Source organism: Crocodylus siamensis, chromosome 5 (genome assembly GCF_052110815.1).
Source record: "Crocodylus siamensis isolate JL-2025a chromosome 5, ASM5211081v1, whole genome shotgun sequence".
NCBI lineage: Eukaryota > Metazoa > Chordata > Crocodylia > Crocodylidae > Crocodylus > Crocodylus siamensis.
The window spans coordinates 175,498,095-175,522,042 of record NC_143399.1 but is presented as its reverse complement, the minus strand read 5'-3'; the positions used below and the strand labels follow the sequence as shown (position 1 = coordinate 175,522,042).

Here is a 23,948-nt window from a genome sequence, read left to right as displayed (position 1 = left end):
AGGGGCAGGCTGCCTGCTGCAGGCTCCCTGCCCTCCCCCATGGCCTCCACAGCCCAGCAGATGTGATCCAGCACTGCAGGGCACATCAGGGCCACATGGGGAAGCTGCTTGCTGCTGCAAGCACCGCGCTGCCCTGGCGACATGTCTCCTGCATGCACAACATCCGTGGGAGTGGCAGTGTGGGGTTGTGCCCCTCACCAGATCACTTTAAACAAATGAAGTGGTGATCTCTCCATTTCTACCTCACTCTGCTTTGGTAGATTATGCATTCAACTCCACCTCACTACAAAATGTAATTACCAAATTCAGGTAGACTTTTATTTTAGGTAGAAGAGAGTACCTACAAGGTAATGCCAAGACCCTTTATAGATTTAAACTTGACTGCATAATTAGGACTTAGGCAGACTTTAGATGCTGAAAGCAGTAATGTCATCATCCTGAAGGCCCCTTGCTTCCTGCCCCGACTTCCCTAAACATGGCCCATAGTTCCAAGAGATGTATTAGCCAGTTATTGCTACATTTCAACTAGGTAAGTGTTTGTTTCTGAAATGAAGGATGCCTTCCTGTCTACTCATGTATTTATAATGGGCATGCTATTATTTAAAAAATTAAACAGCTTGCACTCACTTTAAAGTACTGCCCCTCTTTTAAAAAACTAAGAAAGCATGCATATGCATTTATGCAGAACATAAGAAAAAGCTGTAGGTGCTCAAAGTACCCGAGCCATCCTCTTGCCAAAAAGGCTACTAGTAGCTGTTGGTAATAGTCATAAAATTATACTTTGTCATCTATGTGTTGTTGTTGTCCATTTAATTTGGTCCATTGCTCTTCAGGTGGTCAGAGAATTAGACACAACATTGTTACAAGCTATTTTTGGTATAGTCCATGTAAGAATGAATGAATGTATACTCATTTAAGTGTATTCCATGCAGCTTCACTTAATAAACCTCAGTCTGCACAATTCAATTCAAAATTGAATTCCTATTGTATTGGTCAAAGCCAGGGTGCTCAACCCCTAGCCTGCAAGCAAGATCTGATCTGTAGAGCCATGTCATTTGGCCTGCAGGGCCCCTCACGTCTAGAAATTTGGCAGCAGGAGAGTGGGGGGACCAGGTGTGGGGCAGAGTCCAGGGGACAAGCAGATGAATGTGACCTACTAATCTGTCCTCTGGGACTAAAAGGTCAAAATAAAACAGCTACTAAGGACACATTAAAAAGCTATTTTCCAATTATTTATTGATGCAGCGACAGGTTGCTCATACTGTGCTGAAAAAAAGCAGTTTTATTAAATTTGGATACTTAAAAAACAGTATTGCAGCACAAGATATTGCTATTTGTAAACTAGACTCCATTGTAAATGCTAAACCTTCAGGGAGAACCAGTTTGCAAGATCTAAAACCTATTCTCTAGCATTACAATCTTGCGCTCTTATAAAAAAAAACTGCAGAAAGGCACTTGAAAGCTGTTTCTTCCTTTAAGACTTGGACTTTTTGAAATCTTGCTGGTAAGAATTTTTCCTGCACTAATTAGGATGCAGATTCCTTCATGGTTTTCACTCCAGATCATCATGATGCTGGGAGGTTTCATTAATAACCTATCAAAAAAAGAAAAAAAAGACAACAACTTAAGTCTGAACTTCAATACTAGATGCATCTATTAGAAAACTGGCTTTCAAGCCCAATTTATGACTTTTCACAGCTTCTTTTACTCTGGCATAAATACAAAATCACTAGTTATTAATTTGGAGATCTCTGTTTTGATTAAATTAAGCAACAAGAATGCAGTTTACAAGCATTGCTTGCCTGCCACATTAGACAATTTTTCTAAAATTCCAGAAAATGGCTTTTAGCAACACTACTTCAGAACTAGCTAGCAGCCCTGGATAGCTGTATTTTCAGATATTTTAGACTTAGAAACAGCCTCTCTGCATGTACTTTTACATAAAGGTTACAGAATTCTCTGCAACACTGCTGAAGAGTGATCTCCCAGAGGTTACAGTAAACATGTCTTAAATTGTATAAAATATCCAGAAAATGCAGGCTACTGCACCCTGGGCTCATGGGCAAATATGAATAGATGCATTATTTTGAAGCCCACCTTGTTTGGTAAGCAAAGAGACTACACAGATTAGTTAGGTCTACATCATGTTATACTTGTGACGAAGGGGCATTTATACACATACTATTTGCCCCACAACATGCTGGAGATCCACTACTTTAGAGCAGACTCTCAGCATCGCATACAGTTGTACAAGCAGCGAAATGCATGTCAGCTCGCAGAAAATGGTGACAGTGCACTTTTGAACTAAATCCCCTTCTAGGTGTTTTAATTCAAAAGCACACCACCACTATTTTCTGTACACTGATGTGCATTTTGCCACTTATACAACTGCAAGCTTCGCAGTGCCAGGTACTTTTCAAGGCACCCAGTGGTGTGGAGCTTGCATGTGTAAAAATGCCCAAGATGATTTCCTCCCACCACCTAAAACAAATGAAATGACCACCAACCTGTCCATCTCTGGTTTCAACAGTCTTAATTAGGAGTGTCCTCTTTGAGTGAGTATCAACCATAGGTTGAGACTCAATGTTAGTTTCTGCAAGTTAAAGTATTAAAAATTAGTTAATTGTACAGAATATTAAAAACTACTCATTTGCTCCTGTAGTTTATTAGTAATGAATGAATTTATAAGAAACATCCTTCAGGACAACAGCTAGACATGAGCAACAGGCACTAAGAAGTTCAGATTTTATAAGTAAACCTGTTTAAATCTGGTCTCTCTCTCTCTCCCCCCCCACAAAAATAAGAGACTTCTGAACTTACAAAAATTCAGTATATATTAAAGATTTCTAAGTAAGCGCTCCTGTTTGGAGTATTGTGAAGCAATTCATCTGAATTTGACAGCTGTTCATTGCTCATTTTTGCCTAAGTGTACACAAAAAAGTGTTTTGGATTGACTCGGTCTCAGTTCTCAAGTGGTCAAATTGAAAGTGGGATCCCTTTTTGACAAAGGAGTCTCTGCCCTTTGAAGACCAGACTCCCATGAAATTTGCCTTTAGTGAGCTCTGATACTCAGCTTGCCAGTTCAATCTTGGCTGCAAGCTTTTACTCTTATAAAAAGGTAGCATTATCAGAATGTTACTCCATAATAAGACAGAAGTGATGTAGGTGCTAAAAATATTACAGTTAAAAAAAAAAAGAGAGAGAGATTAACAAGCTGGTGTTCAGGGCCCAAGTATCCAAACAGGTTCAAGGAACAAGACTTTGATTAAAATTACACTAAAGAAACATCTTTAGCATATTGATAAGATTAAAATAGATTTATAAGTAGTGCAGAAATCATCTGAGACTGCTTACCTCTCAGGTTCAAGGAAGCAAAAGTTGGAATAGGCATGTTAATCCTGGAAAGAGGAAAAGAAGTCTTAGTTTAATAACCAACTAACTAATGGAATGTGCCATTTGTTACAGCAGACAGGAGTTAACTCCTTGTCTCCAGTTTCATCTTGTACCTGCTCTCCTCTCCCTCCAGCAGTTTTCTGTAGGTAGCAATCTCAATATCAAGAGCCATCTTGACATTCAGCAGATCCTGATACTCGCGAAGGTGGCGAGCCATTTCTTCCTTCATGTTTTGAATTTCATCTTGCAGACGGGCAATAGTGTCTTGGTAGTTAGCAGCTTCAACGTTAAAGTTCTCCTCCATCTCACGCATCTGGCGCTCCAGGGACTCGTTCTGAAAATGTTTTAAACATGGTTGGCTGTAGTTAAACTTTCAGCATTCCCTCCACTACAATTCTTTAATCACGCTAATTAACGTTTACACACACAGGTGACTGATAGTGGAAATAATATACTGTTAAAAGACAGACAGTCAAGTTTAATAGTCCTCAATTCTCCAAAAAGTTTGTTTCAAGACTGCCCTTGAATTCTTCCATCTTGCCTACAGTACAAAAGTTAGGTTAATGACTTATTTTCAAAGTGATTTGTTTTTACAGTAGATCTATGTAATACATAGTTAAGACTACTTCAGTTTTAAACAACCTTTATAACTAGAATCTGGCAACTATAGGAAGAGTACTCAAAGCTGTCTTAAGTCTTACTATATTTTATAGGTGTATACAGAAGTTATTTTTCTTCTAACCCCGTTAGAGAACCATAAGACTAGAGGGACCTCTGGAATTGCAGCATCAATTTTTCTACCAGTGAGCCACGCCACAGTTCTTTCCATAACTGATGTGTGGAATGTAAGTTTTGGATTAAAAGTAGGTAAGAAGTCTTTATGTTAATTCACTTAGCTTGCTAATAACCACACACTCCTCCCACTCCCTCTGAGGTTCAGTTTCCAAGTCATAAGTAGTATGCTGCAGGAAAGCAACAAGTTTATAAAAAGATCCTTCAGCATCTATTTTATGATCTCATACAGTGTAGATGTTGTGTAAACCCTGGAGTTTTGTGCAATTATGCACCCACACAATTGGGCGCATAAAAGGCATGGTCATGCAAAATTGCATAATTTTTGCAAAATGTAATCCCAGCAGGCTCTGTGCCTCTACTGATGCAGGGCTCCCAATACTCCAACTGTGAGCCCCATGTAGAGGAACAGATCCATGCGACTGGACAGCTGGGTAAGTAGAGAAGAGCTCCTTCCTGCAAGAGGGGGTGGGGCGAGTGTGGGGTTTGTTGGTGGGCAGGCAGGAGTCGGCTATTCACCATCAGATCAGACCAGCTGGCTCTGTGCCTACACTTGGGGCTTCCAGCACTCTAGTGGGAACCTGCATGTGGAAGCAAGAAGCCTGCTTGGCCTGATGGCGTTTGACTTCGTGCTTCCATGTACAGCTTCCCACTGGAGTGCTGGAAGCCCCATGGACACGCACAGCCCATCTGGCCCAATGGTGAACAGCTCACACCTGAAGCACCAAAAGCCCCATGTGTTGGCAGAGCCAGCCTGGTCTGGTCCGCAGGCACATGCCAGTGGACCAAGATGTCTCTGTGCCACCATGTGCATGGGGCTCGGTCTGCTGTGGCCATGAATTCCAACTCCCTACCCGCCCTCTCAACCCAGCTGCCTGCTGCTGCTGAGCTGCCAGTGGCAAGGGCTGTGTATCATGGGGTGGAGGGTGGGGAATGTGTGGCAGGGGGCCCACAACCAAACACACAAACCCCTACATCCCTTCACAACCCCCTGCACAGACTGGGTTATAAAAAAATGTTATACAGATGTATAAATACAAAGTACCTGCATAGATTTCTAAAGGTTCATATAGTGTTATATTCAGAAATTTGTAGGAAAATGTTCAGAATCCCAGGATTCTTCTGCACAGAAAAATTCAAAGTCATACCTGAATTTTTCTGTGCACAATTCCCTGGGGTGCAACTATGCTACACCTTTGCTCACCAGCTCAGACCATTCACAGCCATTTTAGCATTTCATTATACATCCTTTCAGTACTGACAGTTGTAGCTTTTTCTCCTTAACTATTGCCTTTCACTTACAGTTCCTTTAAGCGCATCAACTTCGCAGGTGAGGGACTGGATTTGTCTGCGATATTCATTAGCTTCTTGCTTGGCCTGACGGAGGGCATCATTGTTCCTGTTAGCAGCTTCAGAGAGATCTGCAAACTATTACAAACAGATTTACAATTTCAGTTAGCAAAAAACACTTTAAGGATCTGTCATACCATGTAGACACAGGCTTAAGAGGGTTTTAAAAATGATCAATCAAGAGCCAGCACCAAGACTTAAAAAGTGTGAAATAAAAGAGCCAAGAGATTATCTTTTCATTTAATGATTAAAACAGTGTTAACAGCCTTCAGTTAAACTGCTCAAATGGAGTAGAGATTGACATTATGTGTATGCATCTAAAATAAAAGAACAATTTTCCAACTATTTAGCTGGTCTAATAAAAGTTCACATTTACCCAAAGAACCTTGTCTGCCTATGTCCTTAGACCAACATGGCTATAACCAACACTCTCTAAAGCATCCTAGAATATTTTCAGATACTCCATGAACACGAAGAACACTTCAAGAAGAAAATTAAGAAGCCTAAACTAACTGGGGGGGCTAGTGCCTACTTCAGATTTCATAACAGCCTACATCCCTAGAAAGCAGAACTACACCATTTGGGAAGACTTAGTTAAGGCTTCACTATATTGGTACAATTCTGATCCCCATTTGTGGGATTACCATATTCTAGAATCTAGATGGTAGATAATGTAACAGCTGTTTATATAGACTTCACAGATTTCATAGACAGGGCTGGAAGGGACCTCGGGAGATCATCGAGTCCAGTCACCTGCCCCAGGGGCAGGAAGTCAGCAGGGATCATAGGATCCCAGCAAGATAAACATCCAGATGTCTTCTGAAGGCATTCAGAGTAGGTGCTTGAACCACCTCCAGCGGCAATCTATTCCAGACCTTGGGGGCTCGGAAAGTAAAGAGGTTTTTCCTTATGTCCAGCCTGAAACGGTCTTGGATGAGTTTGTGACCATTCAACCTTGTCATCTCTTGGGGTGCTCTGGTGAACAGACTTACTTTGGACTTGTACCACTCTTCAGCTTCATGAAGATTCTTAGCAGCAACACTTTCATACTGCTGACGAACATCACGCAGGGCAGCAGTAAGATCTGGTTTAGAAACATCCATATCAATCTGAATGTGTTGATCCTGAATCTGGGCCTGCAGCTCCCGAATTTCCTTAAACAGAAGTAGATAGTCAAGAACTATTCAATAGACAGTGATACAGATTACTACTCTGAGCACAAGAGCTATTCCACTTACCTCGTCATGAAGCTTCTTCAAGAATACAATCTCCTCCTGCAAAGACTCAACTTTGCGCTCCAGGTCAAGACGCGCCAGAGATGCATTGTCAACATCCTGAAGCCAAGAAAAGTCTGTTTAGCAACATCAATAGGAAAAGTGCATCTAAAAGACATTTGTGCCATTAAAACAGATTCAGAAGGCAAGCAGCAGGCAACCTGCAATTTCAAGGCCAGTTTTAATTTGAAAATGTGGCCCCGCAACATTTAGAGGCATTGAGCTGCCTCATCTTTCTTGGGAGTAAGAATCAGCACCTTTATTGTGCTTTCAGAAAGCAGTTTTCATGGAAGTAGATAAGAACTTTAATTTAAAGGTGAACTAAAAAGTTATTTCCACATTATACAGCAAAAGAGCACATTTATATAGAACTAAATATATACTGTACTAGATACTAAAGAAAAAGAAATACATGGGATGCAATGCAATACAACATGCAACAAAACAGGACCTCATGCCCAGTTTGATTTTGACTGAATACTTTTTTTGTACAGAATGAAGACCTCAGCCAAAATCTAAGTTATAGATGTGTTCCATATATAAAAAGAAAGGAAAAGAGGCAGAAGTCTAACTTGACGTCATGGTTTATAGCTATGATCCAACTGATCATCTATGGCCTTACAGGCTTAATCCTGTGAGGTACTTAAGGGCTGTGGTAGGGGTGCAAGAAACTGGTAAGTCACCACAAATGCAGGGACTCTGCCTCCAATTCCAGGAGACTGAGTGGACTCCTGGGGTGTGACACCATTCTGTCTCCCACAAATCTTCTCCTCAAGTTTAGTTCTGGTGGTTTATTTCCCATGTTGTGAACATTTAAGACTACCCAACAGAAAAAAAACTTAGGTCTCCGCAGTTCATACAAAACATAAATACTGACCTAGCCAGTTACTAGCAGCCCTTGCTTTAACATGATTCATACACCTCAGATAAATACAGTATTATTGCATGTCTCTGTACACATACAAGGCTGAACAAACACAGGTCCATTCATTACCTTAAGTCTCCACAGTAGAAGTCTGCAGCGTAGATGGTATGTAAAATACACTAGCAGCACTGTGGGATTGTTCTGGGTGTGGGCATGGAATTTGGGTAACTGCACACTGCTTAGCTTCATGACAACAGAGAAGAACCACACTGGTTTCAAGTCTCTGGCAGATGTTACACTTCAGATGCAATTAACCAATTAATCATGTTTTTTGTAGTTACCCAGTCACACATTTATGCAATTAATGGCACAATAAAACATGGAATAAGCCACAAAAAGTTATTACACAAAATAGTGCTCTTCGCGCCTTAGAAAATGTGACCATGCTTATCAGCACACCCAGCCTCAGGAGCACCCAGAGCCCTTCTCCACAGTGTGCTCTTAAACCTGGGAGCACCAGTCAGCTGACTGACCCTCCAAGCTGGAAACTCAGCATGCTACTTGTCAGTGCAGAGGAGCCTTGGATGCAATCCCAGGCTCTCCCTGCACTGGCATCAGGGTGCAATTAGGAACTGATCCCCAATCCCACAACTGTGCCTTGTGCCATGCATGTGGCATGGTAGGAGGCGTGACTGTTAGGAATCACAGATCAGATCCCTTTGCATCTTTAAATGAACATCTGTCAGGGACCTTAGAGAAAGACAGCGTAAAGGGAGTCTTTGAATAACTGCAACCTCCAGTGCTGAAATCAATACCTGGAAACAGGGGGGAGGAGGATGGGGGAGCAGCACACATCATGGTCATAAAAACACCCCATTTTCAAGAAATTCTAAACCTGGGGATCTTTAAAAAAAACACCCTGAAAAAGTAGCATCTCTGTCAGCAGTGGCAGGACTAAGTGACTACAACTTCTATACTTTAAAGTCCTTCTGAAAAGATCAGTATGACAGACCCAATTAGAAAGGAAATACTAGGTAAAGCAGATGGCATGGGAGAAGGAGAGTAAGGAGGACACACTGGTTTGTCTACCTTGCACAGGATGTGGAGAATGGGAACAAAGAGACCCGAGCCTAAACGGCTTTTACATTTCTCCTTTGCCTCCCTCAAAGTGCAGTCTCTTGTCATTTTGATGCAAGTTAATTAGGTTAACCATTGCCAAGTCCCTGCATTCTTTGGTAAATACTCTACCTTTTGCTGCACTAAGATAATTCTAATCAACAGCAAACATGTATAAGTCATGTTATAAAATCTCAAGTGCATTGAGCTGATGAACCAGTGCAAACTGCCACATAACATTCTTCAAGATAAATCGTTGCCTAGTAAACCTGTCTCCGTTTAGATGGGCAAACAGGAAGCATGTTATGTGCATGCACAATTGCACATATTTCAAATAAATTAACCTGTGAAACATTGCTTAATGTTTTAATTTTACAAAGCATTAAGTGGGGGGAGGAAGGGGTAAAAGAGGGAAGAAGAAAGGGAAAGTGTCTGAAACTTAAAAACATGCTTTTATCCTGAATATGTCATAAAGCAGACTCCCTTGCCAAGTGCTAGAAGACTGTGTATTATCCTCTCTTGGGCCAAAGTTATAGTACTAACAGAATTTGTTGGTCACTTTTACCCTCTAGCACTTGTTTAATGCTTCTTTGTACTCTCAGAAGAGTACTGCTAGCATTTCATATGAGGCTGTATTCTACGTCACAAGGTAATTATCTCCTTCTGGAAGGAAACTGTACAACTGTAATTTAACCTGCGCAATGCGCAGCTATTCACACAATGAGAGATCTTATAAAACAGTGCCCTTCAACAGAGACACTTAGGCAAACTTTAATGTTAGCTATCAGCTGTCCTACAAAGTTAAATTATGGTTAACATTTCTGTCATTTAGCCATTTTCAGAGGAACATACTTAACGAGCATTTAAGTGCAAACATTTTACAGGCTTCCACAAAATGTCACAGGTGGTCCAGATGTAATAGCAGCTTACAGCAGAGGAGCTGACATTATGTTTTACCTGAAGATGTTCTGGCTCTAGCTACTTGCATCTCCACCAACAGAAAACAAATTTATATGATTGCATCTGTTTAAAAGACAGGTGCATCTAAAAATCAAGGTAAAAAAAAAAGCCACTTGAGCCCAGCAGCCCGTTGGCCTGACATGTTTTTAAGGCATTTCAGTTTCTATTGCCAATAGCAAACTTCACAACTCAAACTAAACTCTCTCAGCTCTGCTCAAATGAAGAGACCTATTCCCAGCAGGGTCAACTGGGAGAAGCCTGACAATTCCTGAACAAAGCAAGGCCTCTAGAGCAGGAGTAGCAACCTATGGCCTGCACCCACCCACCAATATCTTCAGCGCCATTTGACAGTAAAGGGCTTTGACCACAATCACTTTTCTGTGTTGCCATGGGTGGGGAGGGAGGGAGAGAGGAGGAGCCTAGTGATAACACCCATGTTCTCCGCATGCCACTACAGAGAAAGCAGGGGCTGGATCCTAACACCCACTCATCTGACTCATTTCAGGGTCAAGGTTGAGTACTCTGGTCCACAGGCTAAACATGTTGCCAACCACTGCTCTAAAGCACAAACACTAACTGTTCTTCCACTGCACACCTGTGATGCTAGAGATATGGAGTCAACTCTTTTTAAACAGCACGCTAAACCCAGATATGCAGATGACTTGTAGCATTTCAAGTGTGTATGTATATACACACACACACATACATACATACACACACACACACACACTTTTAAAAAAAAAAAATCTATGCATGAATAATACAAAATAAGGCAAAACACTAGTAGCCTAAATGACTGGATATGTCTGTGTTTAATCAGATCGTTCTTCAGAACAAGGGAAGAAAGCTGCCCAGAGGCTTCCAATAACACTTACTCCCCAGTGACACTCTGGGGCAATACTGCACTAATATTGCCACACTTTTGACCCCCAGAATCTAGGGTACAGAGTTCATTTTATCCAATCATCCCATCATCATTTTGAAAATTTGTGGTATGTGTCTTATCATTCCTTAAATTGATTTTGATTAAGTTTGAATGTAATTAAACACGCTTGCTTCCCATTTTGAAGCACAAGTACCCATTAAGAAGTTAACATTATGAAGTTTTTTCGGCACCTATACACATGCAGAGAAGCTGCTCCAATGTGCTGTAATTACAGCACGCCTGAGCAAACTTGAATAATCCAGTTTGCTGAAGTGTGGTAATTACTGCGCTCCAGCATCAAGTGTATCAGTATCCCTGCACTGAAAAGTGGCAGTGGGGGCACTTGAACTAAAGTTCATTCGATGAGCTTTAAAATGCCCCCAACAGACTTACGATGATAGGCTGAGAGCCATGGGACTCTTTAGCCTGGAAAAGCGCAGGCTCAAGGGTGATCTGATGGCCACTTTTAAGCTTATCAGGGGTGACCACCAGGATCTGGGGGAACGTTTGTTCACCAGAGCGCCCCAAGGGATGACTAGGTTGAACGCTCACAAACTCCTGCAAGACTGTTTCAGGCTGGACATAAGGAAGAATTTCTTTACTGTCCAAGCCCCCAAGGTCTGGAACAGTCTGCCAGCGGAGGTGGTTCAAGCACCTACATTGAACACCTTCAAGAGTAAACTGGATGCTTATCTTGCTGGGATCCTATGACCCCAGCTGACTTCCTCAATGATCTCGCGAGGTCCCTTCCAGCCCTGATGTCCATGAAATCTATGAACTGCCATTTTGCAGTGCAGGGACAAGGATGTGTGTGACACTCCAGGTGCTTTAATCTGAGCAACTCAGAGCTTTTCTAATTAAAGCGCACCCCCCAACTCCCTGAACACATGTATAAATGCCCTTTGTCTCCAGAACAGCTCTTGGAAGATGGGGCAGCACTGTGTTCCCAGAAACAGCTTTGAGCCATAAGTGTGGCAAATTAAGTGTCAGAACTGCTGAAACCATGCAAACAATTGAAGCATGCATATTCTACTAGGAAGCAATAGGCTATTCCTCTTTAAAATTTTCCTTCACGAAACAAGCTCAGCCTTAGCATCAATGTGAGAACAGTCAACATGTAGTGACAGGACTATGTTAAACTGTTCAGGCTTTTGGTTCCTCTGATAAAGGCATGAATCCAACAGTTTTTCGATCATGACCAGAACATAAATAAAATATAGTTTGTAAAATACATTAATGGCTCTGGTTTGATTCATGTATAACACATTAAATGCAATTCAAATCCTGATTAATCTCAGTTAAACTACTGGCATCTGACTACTTTTAAAAAGAGTGGTAACATTTTGTGAAGATTGACCCTTTGTATTGCAAGGATATACATGCATGCCACTTTAGTCTTACTGGTAACATTGTACTTGTATTTATGGCAAAGATGAGATCTGACAGAATATTACCAACTATAGTATAATAGAAGTTATGAGATTCACCAGAATGCTGCATGTCTAGAACTCCAAGTGTATTAGGAGAAACTTGAGCTACAATTGAGTTAGCTAAGTGAGTCTTAAACAGATTGGTAGAAATAAAAAAAGCACTTTGCTTTTAACTGATTTAACTGATGTAAGCCTGGTTTAGTTAACCAAATTTGGCAAGAACTCTAGTTCAGCAATACAAACCAAGTACATGTGTGTCACATAGGTCTTTACATTCACATACATTAGGTTCTAGGTTATGAAGAATCCAATTCAGACACAAAGTACTTCCCCTGAAGTTTGTGACAATTCTCTGGCCAGTTTCAGCTTAGTTACTCCCAGTTGTCTTATGAAAGAACTGAGGCTTTGGCATCTATGCTCTAAAATAAGCCCTAAACATCAACTGGCACCGTTCACCTTGATCAAAAAACTGCCGCCATACAGATAGCACCTACTAGCAGTTCCTAACTGCTTTGCCTCCAGCCAGATTCCAGTCCCCGTTACAGGATTGTATTTAACTATTACAAACTTTACCTTTCCTCCTCACCTTCTTTGGGAAGTCGTGTAAAGAAAGTAAGCACTTTAATCTTAAATGAACTAAATTTAAAATAACCACCAGAAAGGCTGAGCTTGCAAGCTACTATTTGCAAGCTTGCTACTTCAAAATGCCTGCACTATTTGAAAAGTTCAAAATTGTAGGTCAATTAAAGGCTAGTTTCTTGCTCAAGTAATTAAAAGGCATCCAGGTAACTCATTACTTCACTCTAAAGCTTAGCTGACTACCTCCCATCTCAGATCCCCAGCTCACCCCCCCATCTTTGAGAATCTCTGCACTAAATAGAAAATTCAGTTTCAACATAGTAATCAGTTAGTCTGCTCCTGATATGATAACCCTTCCCTTAAAGAAAAAGAAAGAAAAACAAGATTGTGAAGCAGATAGGAAATTTTAACTTGGAACAAGCTTTGGAAGTTTGAAATGAGGTCAGTCAAGTCTTCTGAAGGAGTCCTGTATTATATACTTTGAGACTGGGAAACACAGAAAATAGTTGATGCCATATAACACTAGCCTCTAAAATATGCTTGCATCATTACACATCTGATAAGAATGCAGCCTGTTGAAAGTCCCCCTGAATACAAAGACTTCTATTATTTCAATCTGCTGCCACTACACTTGCCATAATGCCTGCATCTGCATTCCACGGTGAATCCCATAGAAACCATTAATACCCTTCAGCCAAGCAAGCAGATGGCTCCCTTTCACCCTTATTGGATCAGAAAGTGATTCCACGTCAGCGCACTTTTGTAAGATAGGCTAGACTTGGATAAAGCAAAAAAAAAACAATAGTTTCTCCCCTCCCCCTGAGACGACAGCATCGGCCCAAAGAAAACAAGCAGAATCTACATGATTACTGACAGAATTCCTCTGTGCATTAACAAAAGCCTCTGCAAAGTCCTGGGTTCTCATTTATACACTAACATTTCACCTATGATACATCAGGCATGCCATACCTAGTCATGCAGATGACTTCTACTAATCCGATTTATTTAATAAAAACATACAAACAAAAAAAACACCCCACTCAATTTAATTAAGCTGTATCATTTGCAAAATATTCCAAAAATACCCTACATTTTTTTTAAGTAACCTTGGAAGTTTATTATTGTAGAACTGAGTTTTAACCCTGAAAGCCACATGTTGGTATCCTGGATAAAAAAAAAAAAACAAACCAAAATTCCCCCGAAAAACCCCCTAAATAAAAGACTAACTAAACAAAAAAAATCCATATGCATTTCTACAATGTTTCCAGTCTTCTTTTTTACCACTAGGTGGCTTTTTATCCAACTTATGTATTACGCAAGCTTTATACACTTCAATTTAGGTTGGCTGGGCCTCATATTTAAGTGTGGGGGGGAGGGGAAAGAGAGACAAACCTGTCTGAAAGACTGCAAGGTAGTTTCAGCTTCTTCTCGCTGCTCCATCTCATCCTGCAACCTGAAAGCAGGAGCATAAACAAGGAGTAAAGCCATGCAAGGAGGAAGCCACCAGCAGCTAGTGTAAAACCCAAGTGGAGCCACACCCATTCAGAGGGAAAGATGGCTCATTTGCCAAGAAGCATCCCATGCCTATACTTCCCTGGGGAGCAGAGCCTTTCCAAGTCAGCCTGACTAGGCTTTTCATGCTTCCAGTTGATGCAACTGTTCCAGGGCCAGACACGACCATCACAACTCATTCAAGGGATGCAGCGAGTGGCTGACCCCAATTTGCACTGCTTGAAAGCTGCCTTGTGGGGAAACTCAAGCTGTGGAGGAGTGACTTTCCTTTGGCAAAGGAAGGAAACAGACTAGCGTGCCCACCAGCCCATGCCTCCCCCTTCAGGGTGGGGCTGAAGACCCAAGATCGGGTGTCCCAGGTCTCACCCCACAGCCCCAGGGAAACCTCTCTGGAGGCAGGGCTAGTCACAGAACATTAGAGTTGAAAGGGACCTCGGGAGGTCTAGTCCAGTGTTTCTTAACCCATGGGATGCAACCCAGCACGAATATATGAAAGGGTCAGGGTGCAAACTTTAAAAATGGATTCTCTTTTAAAGGAGAAACCGCATGAAACCACGACTTCACCCTCCAAGCTGGCAGAGCGCCCCGCCCCATCCACCCCACACACTGCGGGGTGAGGGGCACTGGGTCGGGGCTGGGCACCCGTGCCCTTGTACAAGAGAGGTTGAGAAGCGCTGATCTGCAGCCGCTTGCTGTGCAGCCGGGGCCGAGGACGGAGACCTCAGAACCGCTCCAGTGCTTCCCCCACCATCCAGGGGAGAAAGTTTTCCTGATGTCCGAGCTCAGCTCCCCGCCGCCCGGCCCCGGCCCGCCGCCAGGGGGTCCAGGCTGCGCCGCCCCCCGGGCACTTACTTCTCGCGGAGCTTCATGATGTCGTCGGCCAGGTTGTCGCGCTCCACCTCGACGCGGGCCTTGTCGTTGGTGAGCTCGTCCACCTGGCGGCGCAGCTCGCGCATCTCCTCCTCGTAGAGGTCGCCCAGGCGGGACGTGCCCTTGCCCTTGAGCTGCTCGAGCTCGGCCACCAGGATCTTGTTCTGCTGCTCCAGGAAGCGCACCTTGTCGATGTAGTTGGCGAAGCGGTCGTTGAGCTCCTGCAGCTCCACCTTCTCGTTGGTGCGGTTCGCCTTGAACTCCGTGTTGATGGCGTCGGCCAGCGAGAAGTCCACGGTGTCGTGCAGCAGGCGCGCGGGCGGCAGGCTGCTCCGCAGCCGCACCGACGTGCTCTTGGTGGCGTAGCCGCCGGGCGTGGACGAGAGGCGCACGCTGCCGCTGGGCCGGGCGCTGCCCAGCGAGTAGCGGCTGGACGACGTGACATAGCGGGTGCTGCCGCCGGGCCGGGCAGTGCCGCCGCCGCCGCTGCTGCTGCCGAACATCCTGCGGTACGAGGAGGTCTTGGACGTGAAGCTCATGGCTGCGGCGTCGAGAGAGCCTGGCAGGGCGAGCGGGGCGCTCGCTGCGGCGCGGCGCGGGCTTTATAGCCTGCCACGCCCTGCCCGCTGCCAGCCAATCGGCGGCGCCGGGCGGGGCGCAGACAGGGGGGGCCTGGCTCGGGACGTGGCGGTCTGGGGAGCCCCCGGCCCCGCCCCGCCCGGCTCGGCGGGACTTCGCGCCTTTTGGCTGCCGCGGGGGTGTCCCCTCTGCTCGCGGCGGGGCGGGGCGCGGGCGGTGGCTCTGCGGCGCTTTGCCGGGTAGGGGGCGTCGCAGCCCGCCCTGCTCGGCGCGGCCCCGGCCCCGGCCGGCGCGGGGGCAGAGGCAGAGGCACAGCCGCGATGCCCGTGCGCCGCCCCGGAGACATGAAGGCTGCTTGAAGGGTTGGGCGTAGCCGCGCTGGTCTAACGGCTCGGGCAGACAAGGTCTTTTGGGTGAATCGACATCTTTTATTAGACTGACTCAAATAGTTGGAAGAAATCTTGGGAAGAAGAATTTTTCCAACTATTGGAGTTGGTCTAATAAAAGATATCAGATTTACCCAAAGGACCTTGTCTGCTTGAAGTGTTGCCCTTTCTTTCCCCCTGCGGTTGCTTATTCAGCAAGGTAGAGGCTGAACGCCCAGGGTAGGGTTCGGCCTCAGCTGTGTGAAAGGGCTGCGGGCCCCAGGCTGAGCAGTGAAAACCGTCGCTTCTCTGGCACTGTTTCTCCCAGGGCTGAAGCACAGGATTCTCAAACAGAAACTGCTCTTCAGCGCGGCTTTCCCCTGAGCTGGGTGAAGAACAGGGTGGATTTGCTAGGGCCTGGCAAGGTGCAAATGCAAGTTTTAGTCTGGCTCAGTGTTGTTCTAGCCAGAGGTGTGCACAGTAGTCAGCACATGATGCTCAGAAAAAGAAGATGGTTATCACTGTGGCAGCACATCAGGAGATCAAGATCTTGCTCTTGCTTCCTGCCACTGCCCTCAGTGACTGGGGACCCAATAGGAGCCTGGCCGCTGACTCCAGTGGGCACCAGCCCAGGCCTTGAGCCTTTCTAAATGAGTGCTCTGGTGAGCTGTGAAAACTGAGGAGTGTAAACAGCAAGCAGGAGGCATTCTTTATGCTCAGGCAAAACTCTCATCCTTTCAAATGGGAATTTTGACTTTAGAAAGTTGTGCTCTCCACAACTGTGAACAATTATTTAGGTGCTACAAGGAGTAGGAACTAGGAGGAATGCAAATTTACACTGAATGGCAGGGAAAACTCCCTACCGGCAGACTGTATTTGCTTGTAAAATTGTCTCCCAAGGGAAGACTTGGGGACCCCTCCCCCACCCTCCTGCCCCATCATTAAAACCCAGCCTGGCCTGAGCACAAAGGAGTGAAACCTTGCAAGACTGATCAGCTAAGTGATCTGAGGGGGGGTTTCCATGTTTGCTGTGAAAATATAATTGACATCATGTAATCCCATTGTGATGTATTACATGTACTATCATAGTGCCTAGTGTGCTCTATCACAGACAATGAGCCACAGTTTTGTTTTATTTTGTTTTTACATCCTCTCTCTAATTTGCAATCCTATTAAAACAAATACTTCTACTGGAAGTGCTGATAGACAGCTGATGAGGGAGCTGCAAAGCATTCTCCCCTCAGAGGACAGGGTAAAGTCAGAGTTACTTGTTCCCTGTGGAGCAGTAATCAAGCCTGGAATGTTCTGTAAAGGCTTTTGTAAAATAAGGGAAACTGTGCTGTGCTTTGATTCTTGATACTACCTGGAAATACAAGCATATAGTTTGGATCTAAATGAAAGGTTTTCTTGTGGACCTCTTGCCACCCATCTTCAGACCTGCCTTTCTTTTATTCGCTGCAGCTTAGTCAAACAAATGAAGCTGACAAGGTTGAACTGCAGAAGTGCTTGCAACACAAGACTTGTACTATAGCTCACTTCATTCACTCATTCAATAGGAGGCAGGGGTCACACACATACACGGCATTCCTGAGGCTAACTGTACTGGCATCCTAGCCTGTATTCAGTTGTGCTGTCCAGTTCTCTGAGAGCTCTTTATTTCAGCCCATCAAGTTTCAACCAGAACCCTTTGTGAGTTGTCTTGAAGTTCTGGTGCACCCTCCTTCTGTGAGAAGGCAAAAGTAAGACAGCTTGCATCAAACAGTTTATAGACTAATGATACTTTATTTGGTAAACACTGATAGTTTAACTGTAATTTTTAAAGGGGAAGAGAGAGCGCACCACACCCAGTCAGCCTTCTGCCATTGCTAGCAGAACAGTATTTATTTGTTTCACAAAATCCTTCCATGCAATGAGAATCCTGTTGTCAGTATTTATTGTCTCTCAAACTCATGGGGTGTTTGTTCCAACAAATCTGAAAACCCCATTTTTAAAACATAATTTGTCATATGTTCTTGCATTCCTGACACATGCAGTTCTCAGCCAATTCCTTCTTTGCTGTTTCCACTGTAAATTTCCTTAGAAATGCTACAAAGTTGTCAGCTGGAATGGAAATAGTAGGACCCTTTAAGCCATTTGTTGCCATGCTCTTACACAGATATGTAAGTGAAAGAAGGTACAAGGTATCTTTCCCCTATTACAACAGGGGATCTACATTTGAAGTTCCTACACTCAGAAGAGCACAAGGGTTGCACTCTCGAAGTAGTCTGAAAACTTCAAGAAAAAAACAATGGTAGTGAGGAACTATTCTATCCCATTAGAAGTAGACAAGGATTTTAGGTAGTTAGGGCACAATGGCCAGATCTGGAATTTTACCACAGTACCATGGCTAACACATGTACTTTTAGGAAAAGTACCCTGGGATTTTTAATAACCATAACTGTCAGGAGGCTACCTTCAGTTCTCATTAAGATGAGGGTATTTAAATGACACAGGGATCATGAACAACAACACATTAGAAAATATACCTGGGCTTCTTCGCTTCCAGTGTCTGCTCCCAGAACTCTTACATTAATCCCTCAATGGATAAAATACATTGACATAATACTCTGACCACTGTAGTAACTGTCTTGGAAGCAGGGACTGGAACCCAGGTGAATGCCCTCGTTACTGATGTCTAAAATCATTTTCCCTCTCACTTGTACTCTTTCACTCTGGTCTCATAAATCTTGTGCTCCTGGCTGAGCCATGGCAAGGATTCAGCAGAAGGGGTGGAGAGTACCCCCTCCCACATCCAGCCTAGCTTTATGTTAGAACACCCCCTTAGGAAGTGGAAGATGTGGCTTTGAACCCCTTCAGGATGAGGAGGTGCAATCTAGTTTCCCCATTTCTGCAGAAGTCTTCTAATCATTAGCCTAGTGACCCTGAACAAGGATGTCAGAGCATCCTGAGGTGCCTTTAGATGCTTTCAGGGGTAGTGCAGGGTGCTACATAATGTTAGCATTGTTAGGTGTGAAACATGATTCGCAAAATATACCCAGAGATTTCAAACAGGAATCTATACTGTTGTAAACATTCTGACTTGTTGCTGTCTTTCTGAGTTCTTTGCAACAGAAAAGTTGTTCTAGTATTTTTCTGTAGTCAAAAAACAAGTAAAAACTAAGAGTTGGCATTTTCCAAAGGGAAAATGAGTCTCATAAGGGGTGCCTGGAGTCTAAAGAGGGTGAGAAGCACTGCAGTAGGTTATCCCTTTGTGAACCCATGCTTTAAAGACTACTGTGTCTTTACCCAAATATTAAACAGGCTTTTAGATTAATATCTTAGTTGTGTATTTTTACTAGACAGACTAGTATGACTGGGACATTTTCCATTTTTTAAATAAGGACCATTTATTCTTCAAAGGCAGTGCATATTTACTTACCAATGTTCAAAATTCAGAAAAAATAATGAATTTAACTTATGTTGTGCAAGTATACCGTAGTCACTTTTGTTGCCAAAGAATACCATGAAGCATTGCTGTTTATTTCTGGAGCAGAGGCTAGAAGCCACATTACTCACTCCCAAGGTAAGGGCCCTAATCACTGGGCTGTGGAGTCATTATCCATTTTTCTCTCTCTCTCTTTCCTGATTTCTCTTCCTTCTTCCTATTCAGTTATGCCATGGAAAGTGAAACAGCACTAAGTAGTATAAAAAGAGGAACTGAGAGAATCCTATTCTAAAATAATCTATGTCCTGGTAATTCTTTTCTGTGAGATTGGAAATGCGGGTTCAAATCTTCTTATGCAAAGGAGGAATTTGAATCTGAATACCCTCATCCTAGGTGACTGATCTAACCACTGCGTAAAGGAACACTTTTTCTTCCAGCTTAGTTATGAAAGAACTGGTTTCTTTGCTTTAAAGAACTGGCTCCTTTGCTTTGTGAAAAAAGAAACAGCTTAGGCATCTAATTCAAGAACAGCGTTCATGGCTGTGAATTCTGAACTGACGTGGGTCAGTGGCTCAGAATTAGACACCTATGTTCCTGAGATAAAGGGTTGCAGCTTAAGTTACACCTCTTACTTGGTATTACTTACCAGTTAGCTAAGGTAGCTCCAGGTTCAGTGTGTTGGCTTTTATGAATCCGATTCTCAAGAGCTTAGTTCTCCCCATGAATTGTACCTGCTTACCAAGGTACTTAATTTGGGTCATGGTTTTCACTAGCTGACAAGGCATCTAAAGCTGTAGTATCTAAATCCCCCTTCTGAATCTAATCCTTGCTGGAGTAAAGATGTTAGGACTTGGTTCAAAATTACCAATTTATTTTATAAACTGCATCAGAAATGTATACAACTCATGCTAGTTGCCATGTTACCAAGGCAATATACACAACGGGCATTAACAGATAGTGATTTAGTCAAGGAAATGACTAGTAGGGTTTTCAAAACCTACTGACTGTATCTGCAACATTTTCTTTTACTGTAGCATGAAATGTATGAAGCCAAGGGGATTTTATTGCTAAGGAAGTGCTCTAATTGTGACTCATGCCACCAGATCATAAGACATGTATTTCCAAAATGAATGTAATTGGCATACTTGCATTTATTTTGCCTCTGCTTATGATTTCTAGTTGCCAGTTTTAGTTGCAAAGAGTCACCACTTCTGAAAGTTTCCCATCTCTTGGATGCTTATCTTGCTGAGATCCTATGACCCCAGCTGACTTCCTGCCCTTTGGGCAGGGGGCTGGACTCGATGATCTCCCGAGGTCCCTTCCAGCCCTAATGTCTATGAAATCTATGAAATCTTTTGGACCCTGTTTCTGAATCAGGTAATAGTTTTCAGAGGACAACGTGTAATGTTGATTCGTCCCCTTCCCAAAAGACCTAAGGGCATAAAAGTTATTTTTAAGATCCCCCATTCCAAGCAAAAAGAATTCTCCAGTGGAATAAGTACACAGCAAACTTTATTAGGAAACTCCAAATATGAAAACTGCTAGCAAATAAAAGCTAGTAAAATACAGATAATGCATCACATGGATATATCTAAATATACTTACATAATGGAATCATTATCACTTTAACAAATATAAGCAGTCTTACAGTTTAGCACCATTACATCCTAAAAGCATCTAACAGTTGGACAGCCTGCCAAGAGTCCCCAAATTTGGAGGCTAAGTTTTAAGAGGCTTGGCTTCTCAGAACAACTAGAGATGGGATCTTCAGCAAAGGATACTAAAAGAATACAAGTTAGAGTACTGGCTTCCTTTTTACACCACTCACCAAAGGCTTACAGCATTACTTGATCAAAACCAAGACAATTATGGTAAAAAAAAATGCTTCATATCCCATTGTGGTTGGGCTGGACCATGCTGACCTGCACCCTTTATCAAACTCTAGATGTTCAAACCCATGCTAACCTTTCCAAGGAAGTTCTTTTACCTGTGACTCAGTTCCTTTTAAATTACTTCCCCTAGCCTGGACTATGCTAACTAAACCTAACACAGCCTAAAGGCCTCCTAAACCCACTATAATGCAAACTAAAAAGTTGCAGTCTTAACATGCTACAGTAAGAGACCTGTTCTAGCCTCAGAGAATATGCAACCATGTATTCCAGAGCTGGGAAAGAAGAAAGGAAATATTCCTAAGCTATACCATTTATGTTGTACAAATAGAACCCAACCTCTTTATAAAAGTACTGTACTCCCTTGTATAACTCAGTTTAATAGTAACATATCACTGGATTTTAACTTCTGACATAATTGCAGATACAGACCAAGATTTTCAAAACTGGCTAATCATTTTTGGGGTGCATCAATTTTTGGATGGTCAATGTGAGACCTCTTAAGGGGGCTTTATTGTTATACTGTACTGAGGACCCATGTCTCAAAGTGAACATCTAATAAATTGGGTGCATCAAAAATTTTGACATGTTTTTTGCTTTATGCAGTTTAGATTACATGAACCAAACAGATATTAGACATAAATCATACTTGGAGGTCCAAAGAACAGTAAGGATATATAATATTTGTAAAGGAGCTAGGAGGGTTGCATACATGATTCTGGCATGCATTGGCACTTCTAGGGAAAAACAGATTTTTAGTAAAGGCTTAAAGAGAGAGAGGATAGGAGGTTGCATCCTTCAATGTTTGTTTTATGTATTGGAGGTAGCACAGGAGAAAGTACAATACAAGACTAAGAAAAATGAGATTAAAAATGAGATTAAAGGAATGGAAAGGTTTCTAAAATTGGTAGAGTGTAGGAGCATGAGGAGGATGTGACAAGAAAGGAACAGAGCTGTAGGCAGGGGCAGAGTCTTGATTGTGAAGACAAGAACCATAAACTTGATTTGGTAAAGGAAGAGGAGTGGTAGAGTCATATGGTCAGAGTGAAGAATGAGGGTGATTATTTTGTCTTTGCATTCTGTGTGGGCTGGAACAGTAAAAGGGAAGACAGAGAGGAAGAGGATGTGTTAATTACAATAGGAGATAACCAATGTATTTTAGCTGATAGGATGCTGAAGAAGGTGATGGACTTTGATATGCTATAGAAGAAGCAATAGCGACATACTGTGGCAACTTGGATGTGTGGGGAGAAATTAAAGTAGGAATCAAAATTGGCCCCAAGGTAATGTCAGTGATATAGGATAAATATATAAATAGTATAAAATATTTACAATGCAATGTGTGTCTAGCTGGCTTTCTGCAGAGTACTTCATTTTTCTAAGAAGGATCTTTCTTTTCACTACCAAACAGTTTCATGGTACATTCTGTGAGCTGTATGGCCATTCTTTCCCAGGAAGCTGTTCCAGGACCTTTCCTCTACTATGTTAGACACTTGTATGGCTCTGATCAACACAGTATCCAATAAATTAATTTTAAGTCACAATCCACCAATTTAGGGCTGGCTCAGGTTTAGTCAACTCCTTTGCAAAATACTTCAAGATGCATGGGACTCCGTCCAACCTCCACCCACCCACCAGTTACTCCCTGGCTTCTGCATGTCCGTAACAACCCTCAATTGCTTTGTCTGCAGTATGCTGTTGCAGCCTATGAAAACTACAATAGTTGGGGGATGCACATACTTTTGTTCCTGTACATAATCAAACCAGAAACTGCCATTTCTGAACTGTGGTTGTTTCACTTCATCTGTATTTCCTGTTTCAATTGTGAGGCTGGAAAACTCTTACAAAGGCCATGAGTCATGTTATCCATCCTCTATGTTCTCTGGGTTAATTATTCTGAAAGAGCCAAATTCTAGTGCCATATGTACCAATAATGAGTGCTGGCTTCCAGGCAGTTAATTTTTCACTTTGTACATGTTCATAAACTGTTTAAAAAGGAGCGTCTTGCCAGAAATCTAAAAGATTTGGAGGAGGTATCTTAGTCCCTCTCTTTCCTTTCAATCTATCATATATACTAAGCATAAATAATACAATATTTTTAACTGATGGTATACCAGGAAATGATTACGTTGTTTCTGAGGGTGAGGCAGGACTGACCAGGAAAATTACTTAATTATCTGCAATAAGTGCCTCTTCTGTTGAGATACTCAGGACAGAGTGAACAACAATAATTGAAGGCCAAAATTCTTAAATTCATGTCCCCACACCAAATCTTGTGGTTCCAATTTGTCTCATTAACTGACTGTACATTGGACTAGCTATTTGGGTTGGCATGTTACCTAAAGGGAGGAGGAGAAAGCAAAAGTGTCATACATTTAGAAACTTGGAAATTGCTCACAAGGTAATGTAGGTAATTCAGTGATTCCATGCCTACCCTGCAGGTATGAAAGTATCCTGACCAACTCTCCCTCACTGCTGGGGCTGGGGAAATGGCCCAGATGCAAAGAGAAAGTAAATCCCATGCAACTAGAGTAGGGGTAGAGCGAGGAACAAAAATGTCAGATGGTATATGTATTTGCTGGGAAAGTGATACAGCAGATACACATCAAATCAGGAACAGATGGA

The 23,948-nt window shown here is 42.8% G+C and overlaps 1 protein-coding gene across 1 annotated transcript; it reads right to left on the bottom strand.

Moving 5' to 3' along the window:
• Nucleotides 1-1,218: 1,218 nt before the first annotated feature.
• VIM (vimentin) lies at nt 1,219-15,656 on the bottom strand. The gene is made up of 9 exons (XM_090047235.1): nt 15,049-15,656; nt 14,077-14,137; nt 6,774-6,869; nt 6,528-6,689; nt 5,488-5,613; nt 3,507-3,727; nt 3,355-3,398; nt 2,508-2,593; nt 1,219-1,594 (listed from the first exon to the last, which is right to left on the bottom strand). Exons 1-9 carry the CDS (start codon nt 15,603-15,605, stop codon nt 1,553-1,555), a joined length of 1,395 nt encoding a protein of 464 aa, XP_089903361.1. The 5' UTR covers nt 15,606-15,656; the 3' UTR covers nt 1,219-1,552.
• Between the last annotated feature and the right edge of the window lie 8,292 nt (nt 15,657-23,948).

Coding starts and splice junctions, on each gene's coding strand:
- VIM (XM_090047235.1), bottom strand. CDS start 15,605: ATGAGCTTCACGTCCAAGACCTCCTCGTACCGCAGGATGTTCGGCAGC. Junction 14,138..15,048: donor ATCATGAAGCTCCGCGAGAA/GTAAGTGCCCGG, acceptor TCCTGCTTTCAG/GTTGCAGGATGAGATGGAGC. Junction 6,870..14,076: donor CCTTGCAGTCTTTCAGACAG/GTTTGTCTCTCT, acceptor TCTTGGCTTCAG/GATGTTGACAATGCATCTCT.